The sequence below is a fragment of the Loxodonta africana genome, chromosome 8 (genome assembly GCF_030014295.1).
Source record: "Loxodonta africana isolate mLoxAfr1 chromosome 8, mLoxAfr1.hap2, whole genome shotgun sequence".
In the NCBI taxonomy this organism is placed as follows: Eukaryota; Metazoa; Chordata; class Mammalia; order Proboscidea; family Elephantidae; genus Loxodonta; species Loxodonta africana.
In genome coordinates, this window is record NC_087349.1 from 101,162,764 (window position 1) to 101,187,727 (window position 24,964).

The window sequence follows — 24,964 nt, forward strand, 5'->3', positions numbered from 1 at the left end:
CTGATAAAGCATTGCCAGTACGTCTGTGTTATAGATAGGTAGATCCCTGTTAAATAGATTAGATTAGATATTTTCAATTGGCCTCCATTTCCAAAAGGATCCCTCCAAACTCCACTCCCCTTGCCCAAGGGAATTGTGCATAGTGCTGAGAGTCTTGCTTATTTGGCCCTTGCTGAGACAGCCTCCTGTGCACCACTGGATATTTCTCCCCATTTACAGTCCATCATTGGTTCCAATATCATGCCCAACCAAACCTTGACAATAGCGCTTTGCAAAATTAACTCTCCCTTTTCTATCTTCCTCATCCTACCTTCTAGATGAGTAAAAAGTAAGCAGAACAGTGAGGGAAAACAGAACCATAAAGTTGCTATGTTGTTGAGTGCCATTCCAACTCATGTTGTTGGATCCCAGCTCATAGCAACACCATGTGACAGAATAGAACTGCTCCATATGGTTTTCTTGACTGTAATCTTTACTAGGGCATATTGCCAGGTTTTTCTCCAGCAGAGCTCCCAGGTGTGTTGTTAGCAACCGAGCACTTAGCCCTTGAGCCACCAGGGCTCCTTATAGAGAAGTTACCCGTTGCTGTCTAGTCAATTCCAACTCATAGTGCCCCTACAGGACAGAATAGGACTGTCCCATGGAGTTTCCAATGCTGTACTTTTTATGGAAGCAGACTGCCACATCTTTCTCCCGAGCAGTAGCTGGTGATTTCAAACCACCCACCTTTTGGTTAGCAGCTGAGCACTTAACCACTGCACCACCAGGGCTCCTTCATAGAGAAGTTAAAAACAACAACAACAAAAAATTGTCATCGAGTCAATTCCAACTCTCAGGAACTCTATAGAGCAGAGCAGAACTGCCCCATAGGGTTTCCAAAGAGTAGCTGGTGGATTCAAACCACCCACCTTTTGGTTAGCAGCTGAGCACTTAACCACTGCACCACCATGGCTCCAGAGAAGTTAAGAACCCCTAAATAATCCAGAATTTGCCAGTATGCTTTTCAGCATAGTGGACATGTCATTCAGATATAGTTTTAAAAGCTGTGTTGATGGTGGGCACCTATACTGGTGGCACAAAGACTTACGTTCAAGGAAAGGATACATTTTTGAAACATCAAACCTAGCCTACCAGTCACCCCAGAAATTGACCACATGGGCAATTCTGATGACTTCTCACTTAATTCTAATCACAATCTCAATATTTAATCAAAATTGATGCTGTGCAATCTCAATGTAATTTCACCTTATATAAATTTAATGTTTGTCATTATATTCTGGACCAAAACGTTTTTCTATCAATGTTTCTTAATCTTTGAGTGGGAACTCAAATAAAAGAGAACATAGCAAATTTCCCTATTATAATAAAATATGTAAGAACAGATACTGCGGTGTATCTTAACCAAAAAAATAAATAAAACAACCTGCCTCCATGATGTCGGGTGTGCCAGATTCAGTTGTAGTATTATTGTAGTGGAAACTGTCAACAGCCTAGAACAGGGTCGCGCCTGCTAACTTCATTTTACCAATGGACTCAGGAAAGATTCAGGTCCAATAAGAATGATCATTGTATCAATTGAGTTGACTCTTACCTAGGAGGCCTGTCAGTTCTGTGAGATGTGGAGTTTCTTGTGAGATGTGGAGTTTCCTCTGAGATGTTTGCTGCTAATGGGCTGTGTAAGTAGGGTTCAGGCCTGCTCTATAAGCAAACTTTCCTTGGAAAGCATATTTGAGATTGACATTATTCATCCTGTCTTACATCGTTAAGATCTAGTAGGATCCTTTGACCCCTGCCTCCTTTGTAGATGGAAAACAAAGGCACACATGTTAGGCCATTTCTTTTCCAACAAGTAACAAAAGACCGTGCTCAATAATGTATTGGGGAGTTTGGGTAGTCTGGTGTTTAATGAATGAGAGGAAATGGAGGCACACAAAACCACATTTTATTATATTTTATAAATATTGCTGATTACTAATAAGGATAATCTTGCTAACATAATTGTCAATTGGCCAAGCAAAATTTCTCTTGACATGTCTGAACTTTCCTTGGGCATCATCACTATTTTTCTTTTGGTGGGCTCTGGTTTTCCCTGTTATAATTTTAAGTTTTCAAAAGCTTCAGAGAAGTTTCCACGACTAACGAATCCATTTTTAAATCAGCTGAAACTTCAACAGTCAGTATTATAAATAGCAGCAACTATCGCTCAGAAATAAACCAAATTCATAGTTTATGGGAAAACGTATATTCTGCTGACAACTTAGAATTCTCTAACTTGGTAGCTGGTTAAACTTTTTTTTCTTCCTCATCCTTTTCTTGCCTTCTTTCTTCTTTAATTTTCAAGCATTCTTAGTTGATGAAGTCCTGACATTGTGACCCATGAAATCTCCTTTTTTAGTGTTATTGACCTTGATATTTGAGGAGAGGGCAGTTGTTATCTTTATCTGTTTTTAAAATTACGAACAACAAAGGCTTAGAAAATATGTATTTAATAATAGGCTACAGTTAAATTATATAAATTACTTAACTGTAGACCCAAACGCTAAGTTTAAATCTAAAAATAAAAAGATAGTAAATTACTCTCACAATTAACCCCCTCACACATACAGTAGTCTGGGGGCAGGAAAGGACTAGAAGAGAATGTTTGTTGTTAGTTGCCTTCCAGTAGATCCTGACTCATAAGGACCCTATGCGCAACAGAATGAAACACTGCCCCGTCCTGCTCCATCCTCACAATTGTTGCTATGTTTGGGCCCATGGTTGCAGCCACTGTGTCAATCCATCTTGTTGAGGGTCTCCCTCTTTTTCACGGGCCCTCTGCTTTACCAAGCATGATGTCCTTCTCCAGGGATTGATCCCTCCTGATAACGTGTCCAAAGTACATAAGACAAAGTCTTGCCATCCTTCTTTCTAAGGAGCATTCTGGCTGTACTTCTTCCAAGGCTGACTTTTTCATTTTCTGGCAGTCCATAATATATTCAATATTATTTGCCAACACCAAAATTCAAAGGCATTAATTCTTCTACAATCTTCCTTATTTATTGTCCAGCTTTCACATGCATTTAAGGCAATTGAAAACACCATGCCTTGAGTCAGGCACAATTTAGTTCTTAAAGTGTCATCTTTGCTTTTTAACACTTTAAGTAGGTCTTTTGCAGCAGATTTGCGCAATGTGATAAGCCATTTGATTTCTTGATTTCCATGAGTGTTGATTGTAGATCCAAGTGAAATGGAATTGCAAGCTCAAATTTCTTTGCCTAGTAATTTATGATTATCAGCCTCTTCATGCCAACTCCAAAGCCTTCCTGTGTAAGTGAGGAAATAACTCATAGTCAAGAGGTGTAATCATCAAAGCAACTTTATTCCTGCCCCTTCCCAGTTGCAATGGTCCTTCTCGTGGCTCTGGGTAAAAATGCAGGCTCTTGTCCCATGGCATTTCTGGGCATTCTTAGTACAGAGTCCCTGGCTAGTGTAAACGGTTAATGCCATCAGCTGCTAACCAAAATGTTGGAGGTTCAGTTCCACCCAGAGGTGGCTCAGAAGAGAGGCCTGGTGATCTATGTCCAAAAAATCCCCATTGAAAACCTTATGGAGCATAGTTCTACTCTGACACGCATGGGCTCGCCATAAGTCAGAGTCCACTGAACAGCACCTGGTTTTTTAGTAATTCAATCTTCTATGGTCAAATTGCAAACAAGATGTTCTGTCCCAACAATGGAAACCCTGGTGGTGTAGTGGTTAAGTGCTACAGCTGCTAACCAAAAGGCTGGCATTTCGAATCCACTAGCGGCTCCTTGGAAACTCTATGGGGCAGTTCTGCTCTGTCCTATACGGTCGCTATGAGTCTGAATCGTGGCAACGGGTTTGTTTTTTGTTTTATCCCCAAAATAATCAAAACTGCAAACTTAACTTAAATGTAAAACTCCGCCTCTCCACCACCACCAGTGTCCAGTTGGGACCTCCTTCTTGATGCCTGCTATTACAGAAAAGGCAGCCAATACCTTTCTCTTTCCCTGTGGGAATGATTCTTCTCCTTCCCCAGCTTGCTAAGCCTATTTCTGACTCAGTCATATTGAAGTAGGGAAAGAAGAGGAGGGGTGTAAAAATAGTCCCACTTTACTGAACTGTCCTAAGATGGCTTCACATGCCCTGGGCCAGCAGATGGTGCAAGCCAACTCTTGGAAACACTTTCACGAGTTCTTTGGAGGCCCAGTTGGGACCTTCCAGTGGCACTTTCTGTCATATTGGCAATGTGATTTCTTCCCCCTACCCACTCCCCTCTCAGAGATAGGTTTTTCTAGAGGTCTACTCCTCAAAACTCTGTGTCCCAGTGCCCACTCCCCTGGGGGTTCTCTGGGACATGAATTTTAAATAGCTCTGACTTCATCCCTGCTCTCAACAGAAGCATAGCTAGCCCCCCAAAGCAGTGTGCTGTAGCTCGCTCTCTCTTCCTCTCTTTCTCCCTCTACTTTTTCCTTTCCTCTCTCTCTCCCTCTTCTTCTTCTCTCCCTTTCTCTCTCCTCCCCACTCAGCTTGAAAGCCATAGCCTCTCACCTTTAGATTTCTCCCCAGATCTGAAGAGACATTATTTATTCATCTACTTTTGTTAAGTTTGAGGTGAAGAGAAACCTCCCTATGCCCCACCCCTGGGAGGGAGGAAACTCACAGAATTTCTTAAATTCTCTCTCTACCCTCACGGTGGGTATCTGAGTTCTGGAATTACCTCACTGATTTTCAGAAACTTCCTGTAAATTCTGTATTTAGTCTAGTGCCCCCTACGGAGTGCAGCACCGATTGAATCTTGATGCCATTGTGGAAACTTCCAACCTAGCACTCCATTACAGGACAAGAAAATTTTAATTATTTTTCATGGTAAACTACTGTTTACTGTTTTCTGTGGTAAAATATTCTCATGGTGAGGTTATAACATTCAAATAACTCAAAAGAGCCTTTGCAACTCAGTGCAAATGCCCAGAAGTTACCAAACGAGTATGTAAGCAAAATGAAGTTATGATCAAATATTTATTGAACACCTATTTGGTTGATAAAGCACAGTGCTGAGTGCTGTACATATATAATTTTATTTAGTCTTTACAATAACCTTATGAAGTTCACATTCATGAGCAGACTGAGAATCTATAAGGTGAAGTAATTCACCCACACCCTCCCACTAGTAAGCGGCAAAGCCTGAGCTTGAACCCAGTCCCCTGATTCCAAGCCAGTGGGGAATCGTTTTCCTCTAGGTAATACATCTTAAACTATATTAAGGACAAATATCTTTAGTGGCTTTTAAGAAGCTTTTAGGGTTGACGATTGTTTTTAATGTTATTGCTATTTTTATAATATCAGTGTTCATGCAAATTATTTTTCTCATAATGTGACAGAAAGTGACATTTTAAAGATCCTCACACCTTTAATTTTTTACTCTGTATAAGTGTGTTTCTAAAGTTGAGCCCAAACAGTAGCACACCCAGCAGGGGTCCTAATTCTAACTGACAGTGGAAAACATCAGGTTGGTGCATATTCCCAGGAATGGAATACCTATCGGTACTCATAATATAAACATTAAAACGTACACATTAAAAAATTCTTTCTCTTAGATGGTTGTTAAAAAAATGTGTGTCATCTATTTCTTGCCAGTTGGTCTAAGGCAATTTGTCTCAGGTACTGGGCTTTGGTGATGCCACCTTTAGGCACACTGCCATTCCTTATTTCCATACCTCTACCAGACATTTTTTACGCATCATGGCTCTCTTTCCTCCTGAACCCTGGGACCTCCAGAGCTCCGGGAAGCAAGCCACAGCCAATTCATTGACATTGCCTGCAAGACTAAACCTACTTGTCCTTGATTTGGAGTCCCTGAGTGGTACAAATGATTAATGCACTAGGCTGCTAACCAAAAGTTGGAGGTTCAAGTTCACCCAGAGCTCCACAGAAGTAAGGCTTGGCAATCTACTTCCAAAAATCCTTTGGGGCCATTGAAATACTTTCGGCCATTGACAGCCCAGTGGAGCACAGTTGTACACATATGAGGTTGCCAGGAGTCGGAGTCAGCTCTATGGCAACCAGTTAACTGATCCTTGATTTAGTGTCTTCCTTTCATTGATCTCTTTCATGTGCTTATCTTCATGCCTTTACCATTCTCTGATGTGGATTCTCTCTTGTTCTCCGCCTTAGACATAGCAAAATATGAGAAGGCACTAGATAGTGTCTTAGAAAAGTAAATTTTGTTTGGGAAATAAATGTCCTGATTGGAGCTGCCAGAGTTAACTCTAAGTGAATAGCCCTTAACCTGGTCTTATTCTCCTACAGCTGCCATAAGCAAACACCACAGGGTGGGTGGCTTTAAAGGACAGAAATTAGTCTCTCAGTTCTGGAAGCTAGAAGTCCAAATTAGGGTCTCATCCATGTCAATTCCTTCTGGGCTCTTTGAGAGAGGAACCGCTCCATGTCTCTCTCCTAGTCTCTGGTGGTTTCTGGCAATCCTTGTGTTGCTTTGCTGCTTATAGATGCACTAGCTTCTATCATCACATGGCGTGGGGTTTCCCCTGTGACTCTGCTTCCATGTCTGTTGCCCCTTCTTATAAGACATCACTCAGAAAGAATTAGGCTTAGGACCCTAAATTGTACCTACTCTGGTATAATTTAACCAATGATATCTTGGAAGAAAGACCCTATTTCCCCCAAACAAGGTCACATTCACAGGTATAGGGGCTAGGACTTCAACATAGCTTTTTTAGGGGGACACAGTTCAACCCATAACAGACCTTAAGCTTGAGAACACAGTGAGTGTTGAATGAATGTATTATATAAAGAAGATAAAATCATCACTTGGAGGCAGGGAGAGAAGTGGCCACGGCCAGACCAGAAAGGAAGGGAAAGGTAATTGGCTGTTTCCCGCCTGGTGATGATTCACCACCAGCTCCTCTGCTCTCCCAAATGCCATAAGCTCTTTGTTCAAGACAGTGCTGTGTTAACAAAAGCCTCTTGACCAAAAAGTGCTGAAGTTGTACAAATATTTGAGAAAGAATTGTCTCTGCTGATAGATTGAAAGACCTGAGGAATTCACCGACTTACAGCATTGGTGGATTTCCTTTTCTTAAAAATATGTGCAGCAAAATTACTTGTCAATTTGACACCTGCAATCCCATTCTCTGTAGCAGAGTTTAACAGCATGTCATAGGCTGTTACGACTTGTGGCTCATCAGACCACTTGTCTGAGTGCCCTGGGTTCTGTGAAGCCACCCTGAGGCTGCTGCTAATGGCACCTACGTGTGACAGTGAATAAATTCTGAGCACTTTACCCTCCATCAGTCACAATTCATCCCCACCAGATACCTCAACTAAACTGACGTCCATATGAGCATTATAAAGATAACCTAGTGACCCAAGGGAGTATGTGGACCTGAGTTCCTGTGCTTTGCTCTAATCTCAAAATAATCTTTATCATGGCTTTAATTGAAGCCCTGGTTGCACAGTGATTAAGAGCTATGGCTGCTAACCAAAAGGTCAGCAGTTCAAATCCACCAGCCACTCCTTGGAAACCCCGTGAGGCAGTTCTCCTCTGTCCTACAGGGTCACTCACTATGAGTCAGAATCAACTCAACAGCAATGGGTATGGCTTTAATTATAATTGCTGCTGAATTAATGATTGCCACATTTATGTGTAAGCCACCCAAGTATTAGAGGAATAGGGATTTTTAAAATATGTGTGCTAATAAAAAAAAATGCTTTAATGATTTATTTTACTTTTTGGTTGTTCTTGCAACATCAACTTTATTCCTCGGTTGTGATTTATGCTCTTAACCTATGTAAAGAAAGAGACAGGTGGACATGAACAGCAATAACCAAATAAATCCCCTGTCAGAGAGGCCCAGAACTCTTTTAGGTCACAAAAAATTTTCATTACAGTGCCAGTGTAGTTCAAGCATTCATCAGAGATGAATCATTACTGTTGGAGAGTCAGGGTGAAGACATAGAGGATCATTGTAAATGGTGCCTGAGCCATTTGCCATGGTACTGATGAGGCAATAAACTCAACCAAAAATTTCTAATGTTGCAACCAAGGCTTATAGTAGATAGTGCTTCTTGAATTAAAATGGAAGTCAACGAATCAGACAACCCCGATATCAAGGATTCATTGAGGCATTTTGTTTCACACTTGGAGACTACAACAGCATCCTAGCTAGTAATCTCCTGCTCTGCAGTCTCTCTTCTATTTCAGTCCATTCTATCCACACCAGAAACAGCTTCATTTCAGCACCACCACACCTCTTATCCGACTCCCTTGGGCTGTGTGGAATTGCCCCTTCCACACCGAAGTGTTACTTCTCCACTATCTCAACTCTCTCTTGTATCCAGACTAGCAACTCAGCATCTGCCATGTTTCTCACCTTTAGCCTAGTCTCTTGTTTGACATGGTTTCTCTGCTTTGCCAGACTCCACCTAGCTTCTAAGATCTTGCTCAATCCCCATTTCTTCTGTGAAATCTTCCCTATCCATCGCCCCCCCAACTTTCTTCCCCTGAAGTCACTCATTTATCTCCTAATATTCTTTAGAGCACCCAACACATGGGTAGAGAGATTTTTATGGGATAGCCTTTGGCACTTGATTGAGGCTTATCATTTCCTCTGTTGGATTGTTAGAATATTTGCATGGAATGTGCCTTTTTTACCATGCCCTCCTCCATCTCTAAAGAATCTTCTTCTTGTCCTTCACAGCACATGATGCAGTGTGCAAGAGTCTCCAAGCATTTGCTGCTCTGCCACAGTCCCCAGAATTGTAGAAGAACTTGTATTTGTGTTTCGCATTTAATGGCTTGAGCAGGAGTCATAGCCTAGTTGTCTTGTTTTCCCAGTGACATGTCCTCCCATTAGGACTTCTCCTTGCCCTAAATCCCTAGCTCTGGGAGCCAGGAGTCCCTCGGTGGTATAAATGGTTAGCAGGTTCAGTTGCTGACCAAAAAATTGGAGGTTCAAGTCAGCCTGGAGGCACTGCAGAAGAAAGGCCTGGCAATCTACTTCTGAAAAATGAGCCATTAAAACTCTATGGAGCACAGTTCTTCTCTGACACACAAGGAGTCACCATAAGTCAGAATCAACTCAACAGAAACTGATTTTGTTTTGTTTTAGGAGCCAGAAACTCAAACTCCAAAAGCTGAGGCAACTGTTTCAAAAACATCCTGTTTCTTCCTTTTCCCTCAAATCAGAGATGCCCAAAGCCTTTTCAGACCTCAGTTTTAATTTCTTGATTTAGTTAAAATATGTGTAGATGCAAATACTTCCCTTGAATATCAAAAGGGCTTTAATTTAAAATACTATCTTCAAGGGTAAAATTGACAACTTTTCATAAGTACTGAGCATCTCAGACCTTTCCTTGGCTCTTCTCTTTCTCTTGTTGTGATCACTTTGAAGTCAGAGTCCTCGGGGGAGTTTCAGTAAGATCTGTGGAAGTGTGAAGAGAAGTAAGAACCAGGCTAAGTAAAACAGGAATATCCTTGAATTCTTAGACAACACAGTGTGAGATAATCTCCACCCTTCAATGAATGGAAACAAATTAAAGCCAGCATGTTATAATACATCGGGGAATATTACAAAACTCCCCTCAATGCACTGCCAAGTTCCTGATATGCTGAGATGCTGATACCAACTCGTCTGAAAGGGAAACAAAAAATAAGAAATGTATAATTTCACAGAAGGCTTCCTTACTTCAGAACCTCTCCTGACCCCACCCTCACCTCATACCCCCAAACTCTCTTTATTGAACGGTTCTTTCAGTAATGCCCTTACAGATTTATCTGGCTCCATCATTAGCATTATCTGATCCTGGTTAAGTGATGCAAAGGCCTACGAGAGAAGAGAAGTGATGTGGTGAGGGACACACGTGTTTTAGTAAAGTCACAGCAGTGTTGAGAAGGGAGGTGATACTTAGGGAAGAGGCTGGTGAATTGCTCGCTCCTGTTTGCCTGCCTTCTTTCTGCCCAGAAAGCTAGCAGAGCAGTCTCATTACCAAGGAAGCAAGCGCAGACGCGTGTCAATCTTCTGCGGCGGGAATGCAGCTCTGTTAGTTACCAGCATGTCCTCTGTCTTGTGCCGTGCCTCCCTCTGAAGCATTCTCCTGGATGCCTAAACACACTGAAATCCTGCCTAAAATAGAGCCCACAACCCTGCCATGTAAATGAATCCAGCTTCCTCCACAGGCTTTCAACCCAAGCCAATCAGATGGAGCTGGGCTTCCAGGCTCAGAAATTGGGGGAAGCCAGGGTGAGTGGGTTATGGTGGGTAGGTTGACTGTCAAGTTTTGTGGGCATGTGTGGAAAGGGGAATTATCCAATGTAGATGCTCTCCCAGCCTCTCTTATATTGCCTGCAGGGCCATATAAACAGCCTTTGAATCCTGAGCTGTTTAATGCAAGACCGCTCATCAATAAAGTACTTATGAGCTCTGATCTATTGATGTGGACTCCTCCTGACCTTGCTCACACGGGTGGGACGAGTTTGTTGCTGATGCTGCTGGGCAGACACCACAGGCTCGCTCAGTGAGACTGAGGGCTGCCAACTCCCTAAGGGACTGCTGACCTCTTTCCCAGTAATTACTTGACCTTTATCAGCATCCATTGACAACTGCGGGAACTGCCATTGATACCTGACACTCACACAGTTCGTCCATTAGCACCATCCCACAGGGCTTTTGTGGTGGAAGCAACTGCCAAGTGAGGAGGGGCCATTTCTGCAGCCTGACCTTTGTCAGCGAGTGGTGTGGTCTCACAGTTCTCCTGGGCTCCCGGTTGTATGTGATAGCTGAGTCTAGAAACCAGTCATTCATTCAAAAAACACTTATTGAGAAAATATGTTCAAGGTCCTGCTTAGGATACTGCGGGAATCAAAAATGGAGTCATTTATAAACCCTGTCTAATGGGAGATTTCAAAAAGGATTGTGGTGCCTTCACTAGGAGCTGGTCCCCTCCAGTGTCCTCCATGCAGTTGGGAGTCAGGTGACACAATGGAAAAACAGGAATTTGGGGGTCAGCCAGACCTGGACTTCAGTTCCAGGTTGTTGTTGTTGTGAGCCATCCAGTCAATTCCGACTCATAGTGACCCAATAGGACAGAGCAGAACTGTCCCATAGTGTTTCCTACGCTGTACAGGAGCAGAACACCAGGTCTTTTCAAATCTCCCACCTTTCAGTTAGCAGTTGAGCACTTCATCATTGTGCCACCAGGGCTCCATAGTTCTAGCTTACCAAAAAAAAAAAAAAACTTATTGCCATGAAGTCGATTCTGACTCATAGGGACCCTATAGGACAGAGTAGAACTGCCCTGTAGTCTTCCAAGGAGCAGTTGGCGGATTCGAACTGCCCATCTTTTGATCGGTAGTTGAGCTCTAAACCACTGCACCACCAAGGCTCCAGTTCCAGCTTACAGGCTGAATAATCTTGGCCAGGCCAGTTAACTTCCCTGAGCCCCCATTTTTTAATCTTTCAAATGGAGGTTTAACTAATACCTACTTCATAGAGTTGATATAAGAATACAGAGCGAAATCAAATCTTATATGTAAAAACACTAGCTGAGGTATTATTACCAATAGGCCTTGGTGGCCCATGGGCTATGTTATCTCAGTGCATGTCTGGGAGGCTGCCCTTGAAGCCAAAAGCCAAGCAGAGCTGCTTAACCATCCTACAGTGTGTGGAGGGAAGTAAGCTTCACACAGCAAGCTCCACGACTCCCCATCAGGGAACTCCGTAAGTCTGGAAGCATAGATGTTATTTTAGTTTCTTACAGATTACGTTTGTCCCTGACAACGTATGTACATTGGTCTCCGTTTCCATATGTTATGGACACCCTGTATATTTACTGCCCTAGCACACCCCCTCCCTCTTTAGCACGGTAACTGGATCCAGCCAAGCCCCTCCTACTGACCATCCACACAATCCATTCATTGAGGCCAGAGGCTAAAACCAGTCGTCATACTGACTCAGGGTGACCCTATATGTTTCAGGGTTTTCAAGACGGTGACCTTTTGGAAACAAATCTTTCAAGGAGCTTCTGGATGGGTTTGAATCCCCAACCTTTTGGTTAGTAGCTAAGCACTCAGCCATTTGTGCCACCCAGGGACTTCTGAGGCCAGAGGCTACTGGACAGCAAAGAGCCCATACTGCCACCTGAATCACTAACCTTTAGGTCCCAGATTAAAACACATCATTTAATATTGACTTTTTTTTTTTTTCTAATTTCAGTCCTCAGTAGTCATTTCACCTCTATTTTAAGTGTTGCAAGGATTTGTTTATAAACCTAATTCTGCCCAAGCCTTCAGACAGCTTGAGTTCCTTGACTAACATTACACAGCAAGTGGGTGGCACAGCTGGGAACAGAATCTCCTCTCTGACTGTAGAGCTCAGACTCTCAGCCACCATGAAGATGCTGGTGCTATAACAGGGCCCTAATCCTATTGGAGGAACCCTGGTGGCACAGAGGTTAAGAGCTACAACTGCTAACCAAAAGGTCAGCAGTTCAAATCCACCAGCTGCTTCTTAGAAACCCTGTGGGACGGTTATACTCCATCCTATGGGGTCACTATGAGTCAGAATCGACTCAATGGCAGTGGGTTTTTTGTTTGTTTGGTTGGTTGGTTGGTTTAATCCTACTGGGAAGTCCTTCGGTGATACAAAGGATTAATATGCTCAGCTGCTAGACTAATGGTTGGAAGTTTGAGTCCTACCAGAGGTGCCTCAGAAAAAAGATCTGACAATGTACTTTCGAAAATTTAGTCACTGGATCAAGTAGACACATCAGACTATCTGGGCAGCTCCTGTCTGGAGGGGAGATATGAAGGCCCCGGGGACAGAAGCTGGCTGAATGGACACAGAAACACAGGGCAGAGAGGGGGAGAGCAACTACCAGTACATAGCAAGATGTATATAAGGTTTTGTATGAGAGGCTGACTTGATCTGTAAACTTGCACTTAACACACAATAAAAAAATTTTTTTTTAATTTAGCCGATAAAAATTCGGTGGTGCACAGTTCTACTCTGACACACATGGGGTTGCCATGAATCGGAATCAACTCCACAGAAGCTGGTTTTCTGGTAATCCTGTTGGGGGTGTCAGGGAGAGCCCCCCAGGGGAGTTGACTCCTGACCTTGAGAGAGAGCTCGATGCTGCTGAAGGGATGGGGAGAGCAGAGGGAATTGCAGGTGGAGGAACAGATGCACTGAAGCTCGTTGTGTGAGGAGCACTCAGGGACAGGTATGCGGCTCCCGGGTAGACAAGGGCCTGGAGTGCCTCGGCGAGTTCTCCAGCTCTCTGGTTCTGAGGAAAAGGAGATGGCTGTGCTCCCCTGGTAGATACCACGTGTCATGCCATTACCAGTGATTTGTTGTACTATTTAAAGACTTCTTCCCTTCCCTCACATGAACTCAGGCCATGTGCCTTTATCTCTTCTTCATAAGGACATCCCCTGTCACTCTCCCCCACACCCACGTCTCCAGCCCCGTTGGTACATTCGGGTCAGCTTCAGGTAGCATTCCCCAGAGACGCGGAGGGATCCTCATACAGGTACACCACGGCCCAGGGCCGGCTCCTCACCTCTGGCCTGTCTCTTGCAGATCATTGGGACCATCCCACTGATGCCTAGTCCCGGGCCGTCGGGCCAAGCGGCGAGCGGCACTCAGGGCCTTCAGGTGCAGCCAATCACCCCCCAGCTCCTGACAAACGCCCAGGGCCAGATCATCGCCACAGTCATCGGGAATCAGATCCTGCCAGTGATCAACACCCAGGGCATCACGCTTTCCCCCATCAAGCCAGGCCAGCAGGTAAAGACGCCATGTCGAGGCAGCCAGGTCTCCTCGGACACCTCTCCTGACCTCCTTTCTTCCACTTGGGCTCCATCAATGAAAAGTCGTTTTTGAATTACAGTATATTTAATCCCACTAATCCTAACTAACAACACTTATAAAAAGGCAAGTAGTTTTATTTTCCATTCTTAGTGAGTGTAGGTGATAACTAAATGGTTTTCAAATCTAAAAATATGACTATATTACAGAGGGAGTGGCTTAAAATTCAGTAGCGGTGTGTTCTTATTACCTAGTTTCATGACACTTGATTTTGAGATGATTTTTTTAATGTGATCAAGAAGAAACCAAGAGCACCTATGTCTTACCTCTAAATGAAAAAAATTATTAAGCACCAAGTGATCCCAAGTTGATGCTGCTAAGACTGCTGGCTGCATATTAAGGAATGAACCGTAGCAATTGCTGGATGGTCAGATTTCCCCATTACCATGATGATCCAGTCCATTTTTTTCATTCAAATATCAATCAAGTGCTTCTTATGTGTTATGTTAGACTCTGGGTATCAAGCACTGAAAAAGGAAGATGTGGTCCCAGACCACATGGTGCTTCTAGTTAATTGGTTCCTTCAACAAACATTTTTTGATAACCCACTGTATAGTAGGCCATTGCTAAATGCTAAGTTAAAGAAAGAAAGAGAATGATCTTAGGGACACAGATTTATAAACTGAGTCCCATCATACAATAAAGTAGAGAATATTCTGTAACAGGGCAGGTGTGTACAAGTTTTGTATGAGCACAGAGGTGGGAGTGACTGCATTAGGGTTCTTCAGAGAAACAGGACGAAGAAAATACATACATACAGAGAGAGAAGTGGAGTCCCTGGGTGGCACAAATAGTTAAACGCTCAATTACTAACCAAAAGGTTGGCGTTTTGAATCCATTCAGGGGTGCCTCAGAATACATGCCTGGTGATCTGCTTCCAAAAGGTCACAGCCTTGAAAACCCTATGACACACAGTTCTAGTCTGTACATATGGGTGCACCATGAGTCAGAATTGACTCGACAGCAACTAACAGCAACAACAATAGAAAGGTTTATCTTAAGTAATTGGCTCACATGATTGTTGGGAAAAGCAAATCTGAAACTCTTAAGCTAGGTAACAGGCTGGAAACTCCACAGAATATCTGTGTTCCAGTCTTCAGACAAAATCTTTCTTCCTCAGAAAACCTCAGTTTTTGCTCATAAGTCCTTCAGCTGATTGGATGAGTCACACCCACATTATGAAGGGTAACCTGCTTAATTTTTAAAAGCCACATGTAAATACCATCACAGCCACATCTAGACTACTGCTAGACCAAACATCTGGGCACCATAGCCTATCCAAGTTGACACATAAAATTAACCATCAGCGTGACTAACTCAGCCCAGGGGAGTTTGAGTCTTCACAGAGAAGATGGTTAGGGATCTGAGTCTTGATGGATGAGTAAGAAAGAGTTAAGCAGGTAAAGAACAGATTAGCCAAAGGCCCGAAGAAAAGATTAGCCAAAAGGACTGATGAACCACAACTTCCACAGCCTCCACCAGACTGAGTCCAGCACTACTAGATGGTGCCCAGTTGCCACCACTGACTGCTCTGACAGGGATCACAGTGGAAGGTCCTGGACAGAGCTGGAGAAAAATGTAGAACCAAGTTCTAACTCACAAAAAAAGACCAGACTTACTGGCCTGGCAGAGACTGGAGAAGCCTCCAGAGTATGGCCCCCAGACACCCTTTTAACTCAGTAATGAAGTCACTCCTGAGGTTCGCCCTTCAGCTGAAGATTGGACAGGCCCATAAAACAAAACAAGACTAAAGGGGCACGCCAGCCCTGGGGCAAAGATGAGAAGGCAGGAGGGGACAGAAAAGCTGGTAATAGGGAACCCCAGATCGAGAAGGGAAAGTGTTGACATGTCATGGGGTTGGTAACCAATGTCACAAAAAGATATGTGTACTAATTTTTTAATGAGAAGCTAGTTAGCAACCTTCCAGGCACTGGGAACAGCAGGAGCAAAGGCAGACAAACATGAAAGAGGAGGGAGGGTTGAGAGACAGGAGAAAGGGCTGTGTGATTAGAGCACAGAAGGAGGCTAAGGACAGTCGAGGAAGGGCTTCACAACCCAGCTAAAAAGGATGGACTTGGTCTCTGTGTGAAATAGTAACATGTTGCTCGGCATCTCTGTAGCCCCGTTTCCTCATCTTTAAGATGGGGATACACCGTACCTACCTCAAATTGGTTGTGGGCATTAAATGAGTTAATAGAACAGCACCTGGCGTCAAGTGCGTACTTGTATGATCATGACAATGGTGATGATGGTGATGGTGATGATAATTTACCCTGAAGCTCTGGGAATCTATGAGAGGTATTTAAAGAGAGGGATGAAATGCTCAGCTTTACTTTTCAATAAAACAACTCTGGTATTGGTACGGAGGTTAAGCTGAAGTAGCGAAGGAGCTAGTATAAAGAAGACACTTAAGCAAAAACACAAACAAAAATAAGTGAAAGTGTGAACTGGAAGAGTATCCCAGATAGAATGAGAGAAAAATGTAGAACAAAACTCAAATTCCTGAAAAAGGCCGCAGTTACTGTACTGGTAGAGACCAGAGGAACCCCCAAGACTACCACCCTGAAATACCCTTTAAACTTGGAACTGAAGCCACTCCTGGAGGTCACGTTTCAGCCTAATAATAGATTGGCTTATACAATAAACAATGTCACCTGTGAGTACTGTGCTTCTTTAAATAATCAACTGTATGAGACCAAAGCAAAGTCATCTTTGCTTTGCGGGGTGGGTTGCGGGGGACAAGGAAGCTAGATTAATAGAAACAGAACAACCAGAATGGAAATAACGAGAATGCTGACACATTGTGAAAAATGTAACCAATGTCACTGAACGATGCGTATAATAACAAAAACCTGTTGCCAGTGAGTTGATTCTGACTCACAGCAACTCTATGGAACAGAGTAGAACTGCCCTATAGGGCTTCCAAGGGGTGGCTGGTGGATTTGAACTGCTGATCTTTTGGTTAGCAGCTGAGTTCTTAACCACTGGGAACCTAATTTGCTGTATAAACTTTCTCTAAAAACACAATAAAATATTATTTTAAAAAAAAAAAGAAAGTGTGTACTAGATAGTTGAAAATAAAGGTCAAGAATTGTAAAGTTCAGGACAGAGGAGCTAAATCTGGAGTTATGAGCGCACATGTGAGAGCTGAAGGCACGAGAACAAGTGAAGACATTCAGAAAAAGTATGAGGAACGAGGGAAGGAAGAAAGAACGAGGAGTAATCTTGGCAAACACCAGCTTTTAAGGGATGGACGAGGAAGGGAAGGGACAGAGTGAAGAAATGGTCAGATAGTAGAAGAACCAGAGAGTGAGGTGATCTACCATCCAAGAGAAAAAGAGTTTCAAGAAGCAGGAAGTGGACAACAATGTCTAATGCTGCAGGGATAAAATCACATAAAGCGAGGGAATAACATCAATTCCTCTATTTCTTTATTGTAATATTTTAAAGCCTGGCTTATCTCTGTTTGAAATACTTCTATACACGTAGTTCCATTAACTGGGTTTGAGAACCAAAAGTTGGGCAAGTCTAAGATCCAGATGTAAAGTTGGAGGATGTTCTGATAAAGGAGAGATAGTAGAAGGAAAAGGTGAAGACTAACAGTGTGTGACCTGGTAGATGGCGTTATGTGTTGTTGGGGAAGCACATAATGTAGAGCAGAAAGCAAGAAAGGAATCCTTGGGTGGTGTAAATGGTTAACCTGCTTACCACTAATGGAAAGGTTAGAGGTTCGAGTCCACCCAAAGGCACCTTGGAAGAAAGGCCTGGGGATCTCCTTCTGAAAAATTGGCCATTGAAAACCCTATGGAACACAGTTCTACTCTGACACACATGGGGTCCCCCTGAGTTAGAATCAACTCAATTGCAACTGGTTAGGAAACAAGGGAATAAAATACAACAGAAAGGGAAAGAAGAAAGTACCACTCTCATCATTCATCTGCAACAAAGCAGAAGCATCCTTCCAGGGCCTCAGACATTGCCTCCGTTTGGCTCTTGATCCAACCATAGAAACACCCCATGCTTGACACTCAGAGCCTATGCTTGGAAAATTCATTCACTTGTTCAATAAAAATAAAAATCTTTTTAGTAGAAATGTACATTGACCACCAACCTTATGCCAAGCAACTGTGCCAGGAACCTAGGCTATGAAGTTGGGCAAGATGGGTACCATGCGCCCTACCTTCATGGTGTTTACAGTCTAGCAAGGGAGATGGAACCAGGATCTGCAGTAAGTGCCATGGATTTCACCAACACCATGAAGATCCAGTTCGTTTTTTTTTTAATCAAATATCAATTGAGTGCCTCCTACGTGTTATGCTAGAGTCTGGGTACATAGCGCTGGAAAAGAAAGACATGGTCCCTGACCACATGGCTCTATGTGAGTGTCCATCTAGTGAGGTAATCAGCATCAAAAAATGGAGCCAGGTCTGAACACATCTCCCAGAGGTGGAGCCTTCCTATCTCACTGCCTCTGATTCTCTCTCTAAATCTAAATCACTGAGACTGTTCTCTAGCCGGTGAAGCCAAGATTCCCAGCCACCCTCTCCTACCTCAGCTTTAGCCCAGGCAGTGGTGCAAACCAAAAAACCAGTTGTTATCAAGTCAATTCCAACTCATAAACAGCTCTGTGTGTCAGAGTAGAACTCTGGGTTTCCAATGGCTGATTTTTCAGAAGTAGATCACCAAGCCTTTCTTCTGAGGTACCTCTGGGTGGACTCGAATTTCCAACCTTTAGGTTACAGCCAAACACGTTAACCATTAGCACCCCCCACCCCCGGGACTCCAGGCAGTTTGGCAGTTCCTGCCAAACATATTATTAAGAGCTTTCCCTTCCTCTCTTCAGCTGGCTTGTTTGTTTTACTATTTACAAGCTTCCATTGGATTCTTTATCCTCGAAATGGTTTCCAAAATAAATCAAGATTTCCTATCTTCTGCTGGCTTTTAAAACACCCTAGTTTTATCGGTTCTAAATGATCTCTAGGGGAAAAAATGGGGAGATAGCCTCTTTTAGTACAATCTGCTAAAAACTATTTCTGTCAGCAAAGCCAAGTTGTAAATTGCTAAAAAGGTGATGAATTAGTTAGAAATCATTAACATTTAATACGAAGTAGCTCTCACTTGGAAACCGTGGTGGCGTAGTGGTTAAGTGCTGTGGCTTCTCACCTCGAATGTCAGAAGAGGGTGTGTGGGTGATAGACTGTTGCCGTTATATAAAATTACAGCTCTAGATTGGAGGTAGAACAGTTTTGATGCAGAAGAAGGGCCTAACCAAGAAATGGCAAATATGAGGCCATGATGGCACCACCCCTCAAAACCTTGTCCACACTTGACATCATTAATTCATTTCCGTGGTCTTTCAAATGAGCCCAAAGGCATCCTGGAAATTTTCTCACAGCACCTGTTGGTCCCTGGCATAAAACCTCATTATGACCACAGGAGCATAGGCTTCCCAGCTGGCCTAACCACTACCACTGTCCTCCTCACTGAAGAATTGGAGATTTAGTGACTGAGAAGAAACAGCCAGCCTCTAGGGGGTGTACCTTGCAAATCCAACTCATGTCAGCTACAGTCAACATCCCAGGCCACAGCAGGTGTCAACAAGCTCACCCCTCTTGTCCGAGGCCAATACCAGCAGCCTATCCCAGACCCAGAAAAATCAGAGGAACTGAGGACAAACCTGGTGAGAAACATCGAGGAAAATCATGGGAACAAATGAATGCTCTTACTTCTTGGCATCAGCTGTAGTTGAAACCCCTCAGCACATGTAGTAAAGTTCACAAGGTGGGCAAATCAGCAAGAGATGCGCAGGTCTGAGTCCCTGATATAAAAGCTGTGATTCTGAGAACAGCAGATCATAAAATTCCCAGAGCCAAAAAATAAAAAGCTCTTCAATTTTTTCTTAAAATACTACCCTCTACACTGAAGAAATATAATATGGACAACCACTAAAAAAGCAGAGGATTTCTGTTGTACAGTAGAGAATTTTCTCAATTCCTTGCTTCATGTGATTTATGACAGATTCTTGATTTCATAAGAGCATATTTCCAACAGTGAAATGAGTTATAAATTATGGGAGCGGAGAGTTCCCTAACTCACCATCAGAAGGAAGCCTACGTTCATGAAGTGAACTACAGAGCTTCCTGACCAGATGACCTAGGGTGGCTTGTTTTAATTTAATAAAAATACTGACAGCATTAATTTAATTCTGGTGTACTGTGGATTACCAAAAGAAGGAACAAATCGGTATTGAAGAAATACGACCAGAATGTTCCTTAGAAGTAAGGCTCGCGATACTTCTTGCTTACTTTGGACATGTCATCTGGAAAGACCAATTGCTAGAAATGGACATCATGGTTGGTAAAGTAGAGGGTCAGTGAAAATGAGGAAACTCTTCAATGAGATTGACACAATAGCCACGACAATGAACTCAGACATACCAACGATCATGAAGATGGCACAGGACCAACAGGGGTCTACCTACAGAAAATAGCACCTATGGCAATTAGTTTTAAATTGCTGAATGATCTCTCACAGCTGGCAGTGGAAACTGCAATGACCAATAGAAACTGCTTGTTAGTGCCCCTCCTCAGGCAGTACCCAGGGCATGTGCCCTACCTGCCATACCTTAGTTACGCCTCTGAACTGGGCAACATTTTATTCTGTTATACGTAAGGTTGCCGTGAATCAGAGCCAAATAGATGGCAACTAACAACAACCTCTAATTAAAGAGCTTGAGTAAATTCTAAGGGTGTCAGCCAGTCTTGATGATTATTTGTCTTTTCAGTGATGAAAAGTTGAAAAGAATCTGCAAAGTTACTGTGCTAGTTATCTAGTGCTGCTATAACAGAAATACCACAAGCGGATGGCTTTAACAAACAGAAATTTATTTTCTCACACTTTTGGAGGCTAAAAGTCCAAATTTGAGCTCCAGCCCTAGAGGAAGGCTTTCTCTCTCTGTCAGCTCTAAAGGAAGTCTCTTGTCTCTTCAGCTTCTGCTTCTGCTTCCTGGTTCCCTGGAGATTTCCCTGTGGCTTGGCATCTATCTTACCCCCTCTCTACACTGCTTACTTGTTTAATCTCTTTGATATCTCAAAAGAGATTGACTCAAGACACACCCTACCTTAATCTTGTCTCATTAACATAACAAAGACAACCCATTCTCAAATGGGATCATAACCACAGGCATGGAAGTTAGGATTTACAACACATATTTTTGGGAGACAAAATTCAACCCATAACACTCCATCCTTTGGCTCCCAAAAATTCATGCCCTTGCCATATGCAAAACGCATTCACCCCATCACATCATCCCCCAAATCTTAAATCAACTCCAAGTCAAAAATCTCATCTTATGAATCATCTAAATCAAATATGGGTGTGACTTTAAGTGTATTTCATCCTGGGACAAAATTCCTCTTTATCTGTGAACCTGTGAAATCTAGATTATAAAGTATTTGTTTCCTTAGTACAATGATAGAACAGGCACAAAGTAGACATTTCTGTTACAAATGTGAGAAATTGGAGGGAAAGAAGAGATAAACAGGCACCAATCAAGTCCAACACCCAGCAGAACAAATTACATTAGCTCTCAGAGCTTGAAAAGAATCCTGTTTTCTGAGATCTGGGCAATGGCCCCACCCTATAGATTCTGGGTGTTTGCCATGCCCCCTAGATTCCAGGTGCAGGCCCCTTGGCCCTGGGCTTCAGCTCTGCCTTCTAGATCCACTGGGATGGCGATTCTGCTCCCTCTGCTTTGGGTAGACCCATTCTCCTAATCCATCTGAGTGGGGACCCTACCCTCTTTGCCTCAGCAGGTCCCTTTCTTCTGTCCCTTGGCAGGCCTGCCCCCTCAGCAGCTCCATCCCCCTGGAACACCTTAATGGCAGCACCACACTCAGGAGCCAAGTTGGCAAAGATCCAACTCTTTGAAACCTAGGAGGCTGTGTCCCCACCTTTTGAGATCCAGGACCCACTGAAACCAAGAAGGCCCTGATTCCCATGCTCCTTCCAACATTTCTGCTGATCTCAGAACTGCTCTAGCGATGTCTTTTTCTTTTCATGGAGGACAACAGATGTAGCTCCTTTGGTTTGTTTCCTGCCTGTAGAATTCCAGGAGGCAGACAGTGTTCTTTCTCTGTCCCCTTCAGTCTAAGCTAATGGGTTTTCTGCTGTGGCAGTTGGTTAGATTTGTCAGTCACAGGCTTAACCTCTTTAACAAGATTGTGTAGCCGTGTCCTTGGTGAACATTCTAGGACACGTGTCCTTAGTTTGTACAACAGAATTTTCCAAATCTTTAAGTTCTGTTTTCATTTTGCACTGTTCATTTTTAAGTCCATCTCTTTCCTCTCACATTTTACTCTAAGTGGTAAGGAGAAAATATGTGGCCCCTTTAAGATCTTGTTTAGAAATCTTATCAGCCAGATATCCAAGTTTGTCACCTAGAAGCTCTACCTTCCACCAAACATTTGAACATAATTCAGACGAGTTCTTTGCCACTGCATAAAAAGCATCACCCTTCCTCCATTGTCTGATCACATGTTCATCATTTTCTTTTAAAACCTCACCAGAAGCACATTTAACGTCTGCATTTCTAGCAACATTCTGTTGCTGGCACCATATGCCTTCTGCAAGATAACAGAGACTTTCTCTATAGCTCTGCTTGCTTCCTTCTGAGTCCTCACCAGAACTGCCTTTGACATCCATAATTCTACCAGCAGTCTCTTGAAGGATATCCAGGCTAGCATTTATTATTAAAAACCATTGCCATCGAGTTGATTCTGACTCATAGCAACCCTACAGGACAGAGTGGAACTACTCCATAGAGTTTCCAAGGAGCGCCTGGTAGATTCAAACTGCCAACATTTAGGCTAGCAGCTTTAGCACTTAACCACTAGGCCACCAGCGTTTCCCTTTTACTGTTAGGCACCTTAAAACTTTTCCAGCCTCCCAAACCACTTCCACATTGTAGGTATTTGTTAGAGCAACACACCACTCCTGGTACCAAATTCTGTGGACTCAAACATACCAACGATCATTAAGGTGGCACAGAATTGGGCAACATTTTGTTCTTTTATACGTAAGGTGGCCACAAGTCAGAGTTGAATAGACAGCAGCTAACAAGAACAACCTCTACTTAAAAGAGCCTGAATAAAATCTAAGGGCGTCAGCCAGTCTTGATGATGATTTATCTTTTCAGTGATGAAAGATTGAAAAGAATCTGCAAAGTTACCATCTGAGATCCATGTAGTATTAAAAAGAACAAAAATTCATCAGGATCCTATAGCCCTAGATATAGCTTCCGCAGTATCACATCAGAGATCCTTGGTGAGCAATGCAAGAAAATAAGTCGGGAAAGTACTAGATTTAAAAAAAAAAAAAAGATCTCCCTGTTCAACCAAAAAAAAATATGAACAAACCTGCTTAATACGAAAATATTTGGATGAGCTCAAAAGTAACCTTTCGTTCTCTCCATGGGATTCTACAACTGCTGTGACTTACGGTAAATGCCCCCCAAAGTCACCGTGGCCCCAGAACTCCAGGTCTTCTTTCCCCTTCTCCTGTGGATGTGAATTAGTGATTTCCTCATATGCTGCACAAGCCATCATTGTTGTGTATATTTATTCTTCCCTTGACTAATTCCAAGCAAGAATTAACTGGAGTTGTTTAGTGTCATTTAAAGGGTAAAGACATTTGAAAGGAAAAATATTGCAACTTTTAAAATTGAAACATTAAAATTTTTTAAAAATTAAATACAACAGCTATAATGCTTAGAGATTACCATCTACGAAGGCACTCAATTTGTCTTCCAGAAATAATCTTGGTGCTAATAGGAAGCCAGTGGAAGTTGGCGTATTTAAATTAGCTCTGTAAAATGCCCCGTGCTTATCCAAATCCATCCATTTTCTTTTCAAGTAAATACAAAAATACTGTTAGTTTAACGGTTTTTTTTAAAATCAACTTCCTTCCCCAGCACCAGTCTGAATCACCGGTTCTGACTTGGAGGAACCCAGAATGAGACATAAATGAGACAGTTCCACCAACAAGGGGGTTCCCTAAGTGAATGAAAAGTAGATCCGTGAATTGCATACAAAACAGCTTGTTGGCCTTCCAGTCTGTATTTGGGAGTATTTCCTCTCTCTGGTCTCACCTGGTCACTCTCTACCAAGCTCAGCCACACACAGTCCCCACTTTCTGCACATTCTGTGGCCCTGGTTCGGGACACCTTTTCCCACCTTCTCCGTCTGGCAAACTCCTGCTCATCAGATCCACTGTCACCTCCTCCATAAAGCCTCCCTGCCCTGCTCCCTCACCTCTGCTCCCTCCCATGCGCTACTCTATTTGGTTTTTGTCAGACTGCATTGTCATTATGAGCCTACACACCTTCCTGGATCACTAGAAGGGTGCACCTGAAGGGCAGGGACCAGGTTGATTCATCTGTGCCCACATGCTGCAAAACCCAGCCCACGGGAGGTGCTTGGGAAATCATGTTTAACTTAATTGCTGCTGAATTGCAGTGTTTCATTGTCTAGAGCACCAGCATCCCAGAGCTGCTGCTGCCAAGACACCGGCTCAGGCCCATGTGTGTCTTTCCAGTCGGTGTCTTCTGTCATTTGCCAGCATCTTCCAAATTGGTGCTGCCGACAGCTGGTGAAGAACTTCCAAGCAACACTGTCTTCTCTATTTATGTCTTTACTGAATGTCAACCCACTTCTCTCACCACACTCTCCCACCTCATTACTTCAACTGCAATTAATCCTGTTTTCCACTTTGCGCTAAAACCTAACTCCTGTTTCGCCATTTGTCCCTGCTGAGCTCCTGTTGTGTGTTTTATGACTGCCTTGGCCTTCTATTCCTTTGCTTAGGTATCTCCACTAAATCCTTCTTTCCTCATTCTCCTCACTCACTCACATCCTCCTCTGTGTCTGGCAACAATGAGGCTGCTTTCTTCTCTCTTCCTTGAAGCCACAGGCATTTCTGCCACACTCTTCCTTCTTGTTGTTAGCTGCCATGGAGTCAGCCCCAACTCATGGTGACCTCATACACAATGGAATGAAACACTGCCTAGTCCTCTGCCATCC

At 43.1% G+C, this 24,964-nt stretch overlaps 1 protein-coding gene across 2 annotated transcripts in view; it reads left to right on the forward strand.

Moving 5' to 3' along the window:
• POU6F2 (POU class 6 homeobox 2) overlaps positions 1–24,964 on the forward strand; it is a 586,290-nt gene that overhangs the window by 537,221 nt on the left and 24,105 nt on the right. For both annotated transcript variants that reach the window (XM_064290152.1, XM_003406904.4), the window contains one exon: positions 13,599–13,805. In XM_064290152.1, the coding sequence (XP_064146222.1) occupies positions 13,599–13,805 (207 nt within the window). The remainder of the gene's footprint in view (positions 1–13,598; positions 13,806–24,964) is intronic.